General features: G+C 33.2%; 1 protein-coding gene across 1 annotated transcript; it reads right to left on the bottom strand.

The window, feature by feature from the left end:
• Nucleotides 1–647: 647 nt before the first annotated feature.
• LOC134728008 (E3 ubiquitin-protein ligase TRIM71-like) lies at nucleotides 648–2,297 on the bottom strand. The gene has a single exon (XM_063592408.1). It carries the CDS (start codon nucleotides 2,295–2,297, stop codon nucleotides 648–650), a length of 1,650 nt encoding a protein of 549 aa, XP_063448478.1.
• Between the last annotated feature and the right edge of the window lie 3,802 nt (nucleotides 2,298–6,099).

Genomic DNA, 6,099 nt, shown 5'->3' with positions numbered 1-6,099 from the left:
TCCGGGAATCAATGTTTCAAATTTCGGGATGTCGGGATTTAACTTCCTTCACAAATCGGGACCTCGGGGTTTCATGATTTTAAGCCCGGTATTTCAGGATCATGACCCCTCCGATACTCCTCCTTTCCCCCTCATGAAAGAGGAAATTGAATTAGTATTCTCCTTACCATGATGGTTTTTTTTCATTTTGCATTTATACGCATTGATGGACAATTACAGCCTTACAGTTCGGGAAAAGGGGGGGGGGGGGCGGGTATGTAGGACAAACAACAGTATGTATATCCTATATTTATAAAACAAATAAAAAGCCTAAACACAATCCACTTAGAACATGTATGAGACTGACAATTTAACTGAAAGAAATAATGCGAAAACCCTCGAATAATCGTAGACGAGTTTTGGTATGCAAAAACTAAATAATCATACACCCAAATACGTTTACTGTCATTATTTTAATTGTATGACATATCTCATTTTGTTATTACTTCTAATATAACTAACTTCTTGCAGCTGAATGGAGGCGAAACGTTTGATGCTAACGTTTCACCATTGTCAAAAATTGTATATTTACATTTGTTATTTCGCGGACTTTTTTAGCTGGTTATACGAAATAGCTTTTCAATAATTATGTTGTTTCACATGTATATTCACTTGCATTTGAATACAGATACGGACTTAAAACGGTTATTAATAACAAACAGTTGTGTGAAGTCATTGTTAAAACACATTCCCAATGGACGGTCAATGTCATTGTCTTTGTTCAGCATTTCTTCACAATTTTCTTCTTCTGTTGATATTCTTTGTATGTTGTTGGTCACAAAACCGCCAAAATAAATGTTCCTCTGTCGATCAAGTGTTAAACCTGCTGATCCTGAAACATCCTTACTGTAAACTAGTGTTCCATCTAATTTAATACAAAGGAGTTTACCAACACATCTAACAATCAAATGATCATGAATATCATCGTATGCTATGAAGTAAATGCAACCAAATCCTGGTTCAATCGTTTTAAGAATTGCCCCATTGGTGTCTAATGTTTTGATAGTACCACCTGTACCACCAACGTAAATTCTCTCACGATCAGCAGTAATACCATAACATGTAAATCCGACGTTAACTGTGTTGTCCTTTGTCATCTTTGTAGTATTGATGAATTGTATAGACTTCTCGTTAGGTAGGGTAATCACAGCTCTGTCTGTACCGGGTATCACAACAACACAATAAGGTGTGGAGGAAAATGTTATATCTGTCTCATAATCTTTACAGTCTCTGTAAACATAGAGTTTGGGATCGGATGATGCTCTATTAGTAATGAGGAGCTTATTATTATCTGTCACTGATACACTAATAAGAGTGTTAACCACATCAGTATTGAGTTTCAATACTGTATCCTTCTCAAACCCTAGAATGTTTTTCATTGGTTCCGCCTTTATCTGGGCTTGTTGAAATTTCTTTGGTTTGTATTGAACTTGACATTGTTGAACATACTCTGATAGTGACCCGAGAGACTCAAGCTTACCATCTTTCTTTTCGTCAAAGGTTATATCGAATTCTTGTGAATCAGATACTATCTGCTGAATCTTTGCCTCAGCACTATGAATATGTGTTACTTGTTGGCGTAGGAATATAAAGAGCTGATTCTTAGATCCATGATCACTCAAAAAATCCATCTCGGTTTTTTTTTCTTCGACATTGACCAAAACTTGCGATATTTCTTGCTTTTGTTTGTTGATTTCGATTTCATGTTTTCGTTGGAGAGATGATAAGGTGGTTGTTAATTCACCCTCCAAATCGTCAATTTGTTTCAAAAATTTGGATTTCACTGCTCGGATCTGCTTAATTATTGTTGATTTAGTTTTCTCCAATGATTGTAAGTTTGACTCTCTGTTATTGTCTAAAGCATTCAATGTTGTGATAAGATGCGTTATGTCTTCCATAACATCGTTAAACAGTGCAGACTTTCTAACATCCTTCGAGGCCAGTTCCAATGGGAGCACGTTCTGACAAAGCCTGTGTTCATTAGATATACAGGCTCTACAGCATACGATCTCATGGTCTGTGCAGTAATAATCCAATATCATTTCTGAATGGACATTGCAGTTTTTCTTCGCGCACATAAGAATATTGGATCCAATGGACGACAGGTCAATAACATGGTGAGATTTGAAAGCTTTGAATCTGCAATGTGATTCTGCACAGTCTGTACAAAGTCTTTCTTCACAGTCGGAGCAATATTTTGTTGCTGTTAATGACTTATTAGCTTCAGAGCAAGGATCACAGAAACTAGCTGATGCCATAGTAAACCTTCTGAAATAAATTATTAGTGTGGTTTGATTATTTCAATGGATGCAATTAGTTTATATGAAAGATTTTAACTGATTAAGTCATTAAAACGCTCTGATGCAAGCTTAAATAATCTATCAAATATGTCCAAAAACGTCACTTTTCAGATGTTTTTTCTCAAAAATGAAAGTTGCCGTAGCCGTGTTAATCCTCAACCTTTATATATGTTTTGCATTATCATCAAATACAACTTGCATTTCAATATTATGAATGAACACGAATGCAGCCACTTTCATTTTAGACGGAAACCGTCCAAAAATTATCCAAAATGCTAAAATTTTGAAGATTTCAGTAATTTGCCATGACTGATTGATGCTAGAACGCGATATTTTTGCATTGTATTGTAAAAAACAGCTCATATGTATGTAGCAGAAGCATTTTACTTTCCAAAACATAGCTTAAAGATTACATTTTCACAATTTTCTAAAACTGCTATATTTTGGGTCCAAAGGGAGGTCTTACTGAACCTACTCCTTTAATCTTATCATAACGAGTACACATCTGAAACATCATTTAAAAAAAACGGTGGTCCATTGCCCCAATCGCATCGTGCAAAATGTTATTTGTATATTACATCATGTATTATGATATGAAACTGGGTGAATGAGCTCATTGTTTCATGAAAAAATATACGCATGAATCCATTGTTGTGTTATATTGTTTGTTTTGGGTTTCTTATAACTTTGGTTTTTTTTATATATTTTAAAGCAATAGCTGTCCTAGAAAAAAAGGAATGTCAATAAACTCATCATTGATACCAGGATTGACATTTTGTATTTTTGTCAGATGCGCGTTTCGGCTACACAAGACTCATCAGTTACACTCGAATTAAACAAAATTTAAAAGGCCAAAAAAGTTAGAAGTTAAAGAGCATTGAGAACCATCAATTCCTAAATATTTGTTTAACCAGTTTATTTTCAATGTGACCATATCAATGATAATTTATGTCATCTACTAGGCTTGTGAAAACCTCGTGGAATCAACACACCAGCAGTGGCATTATACTTTTAACATCCAGACAACTTTTAAATAAGGGTGCCACTGACTGCCTCAAGAGAGGGCCCGATACATACATGATTTAGTGCTTCCATATGTAATCAACCAAATGTTTTCAATGAAAAGAGGGGGTAGACCCTCAGGGCCCCCTGGATCTGACTTAGGTAGCACTCTCTTAAGTTTAACATTAGTAATAGGCATTGGATTATTGAAATTTGAGAAAATCACGATTATCTTTATGGATTTTTAGCAGCAAATAAAATATAACTTTACACAGGGTAACGTTAAAAGAATTATAAACATGTACATATAATTTGATTTTCACTGAAAGCCCATTACAGAAAGATGTTTCTCAAAATAAGTAAACTGTCTTTCTTTTAACAAACAAAAATAAGCTTTTTCTATGAAACAGGACTCAATGTTTATAACATATTATACATGTCACTTTTTGTCTGTGACTTTCTGTCCTACATTCTGACAGTTATCACGATCAGGAAAAATGACTTCATACCTATTTTATGTAATAGGCTATCAAATTGCATTCAATTTAAAGAAACACTTAGATTGAACCATTGATTTATATAAAAAAAAAAAAATATATAAAATGATATTTAAACATAATAGTTAACGACTTTCGAGAACAATTAAACTAACACAAGGCTCTGCCGCTCTGGCATATATCAAGTTAAATCCGCGAAATATGTTTACTTATACTTGATGAAAACGTTCAAAACTACCAAAATATCGTGCATACAGGGGGTCAGGCATACCTCAAGTTGTCCACAAAATGTTTATTTGTGTGTTATGAAAATATTTAACTAACAAGATATCCTACACAAGGCTCGGGCATGCCTTCAGTAGGACGTGGAAATAAGTATTTACTGTTAAGAAAATATGAAAAAAACAAACTATATTGGATTGATCAACTTACATGTATTTATGGCCTTCTTCACACATTGTGTGTGTTACTCTATATTTGTGATCAAACGTGTCAAATTATAACCGGTAATATACGACATAATTTACAACACAGTTAAATACATTATAATACACAATATTATAAAAAGTTAAGATAACCCATGCTCGTTACAGTACCCTAAACTGTTTTCCCCAAGGTTTTTATTATTATTTGATAAAGACTTTACCCTTTAATTTTACTGTTGTTTTTTAATAAATTTTAAGCAAATCCTATATACTTTATAGTACAGCCCGAAGAATGCCCTCAGATTTGAGGGAATCTCAAATTTCACAACTGATTAGCTTCACAGTTTGAAGTCCTTGTAATTTATATATCACTCTTCCCAATAAACTGACCACATATGTTACACATAGATTATCTGATAAGAAAGTCAACATTTTGGCCTTTTCTGTCTTTTCTTGAAGAATAAATATTTCTACTACATGTTACATTATCTATGTGTGTATATTCTTCATAAGATTTTGACAATCAAGTCACTATTTTTTATCAATCATGTTCAATTCAGTTAAAGGAATATAAAATAAAGTTATGATTTCTTTTTATTAAATTTTTCATTTTTTTTTAAATGTTGAATAGATTGATAATTATTGTCATTTTGAAGATTTATTTTGATAAGAAATGCATATTCTTTCTAATTTTCACATTTTTCTGATAAATTTGATTTAATGATAAAACAAAATCTCCTTAATAATTTTTTAAATATATAAAATATTCATGAAGCAAAGGCAATTAGGGATAAGAACACCCCTCCCCCTTTTTTATACGCCTGGTTAAAGTCTTATTGTATATATTTGTCCGTCTGTCTTTAACATGTCAGACATTAACAATATCTAGTATTTTGAGGAAAAAACTCATAAACTCTTTCAGCAATTCTCATGTAACTTTGGCGATTTGTTTATATATCAATGTATTTAAGCTTCCTTTCGCTTTTTATAAATTTAAGATTTCACATTTCCGAGTTATGGGATTTGATTCATGAAAAGGAGTGATTCTCTAGTTTTCAGACAATAACCTTTAAGTGCTTTGACAATTTTTTGTTAAACTTTTTTGACTGATTTATATCTATTAAGATAACCCCCCTTTTTCATAAATTTCTGGTATGACATTGTGAAGTTATTTAACTGTATTCTTTAAAACCGTTAGGCGTATCATGCGCTCTAGCTCATGGCGCAGCTGTTTATTATTTTAATGCCCCACCTACAATAGGAGAGGGGATTTATGTTTTCTGGTTGTAGCCTCCGTTTGTCCATTCGTTCATCCGTCCTAATGTCTGTCCCGCTCAGGTTAAAGTTTTTGGTCAAGGTAGTTTTTTGATGAAGTTGGAATCCAATCAAGTTGAAACTTAAACTTAGTACACGTGTTCACTATGATATGATCTTTCTAATTTTAATGCCAAATAAGAATCTTTACCCCAATATCACTGAACATAGAAAATGATAGTGCAAGTGGGGCATCCGTGTACTGTGGACACATTCTTGTTGCGCTTAGTTTTAATTTTCAAAACATCTTCAAGTGCTGGATTTTTTCCCTGTGTTGAAGACTCATTGGTGCCTTCATCGGTTTTCTGCTCTCCTGTCGGGTTGCTGTCTCTTCGACACGTTCCCCATTTCCATTCTCAATTTTATTTCATATTTCAACTTATTTTCTTTTATTTTAAGCATTTGATCTCACTCATTTCAATTCGATACTATAACAATAAAAGTGGCTTATATACATATTGCCCCTCTATTCAGTGGAAAATAAAAAGGTATGTGTGTCCACTCCACATTTGCACGTGAACA

Source organism: Mytilus trossulus, chromosome 8, assembly GCF_036588685.1.
Source record: "Mytilus trossulus isolate FHL-02 chromosome 8, PNRI_Mtr1.1.1.hap1, whole genome shotgun sequence".
Taxonomy (NCBI): domain Eukaryota; kingdom Metazoa; phylum Mollusca; class Bivalvia; order Mytilida; family Mytilidae; genus Mytilus; species Mytilus trossulus.
Note: the sequence above shows the minus strand (reverse complement) of the source record. Positions and strands in the feature narration are given on the sequence as shown.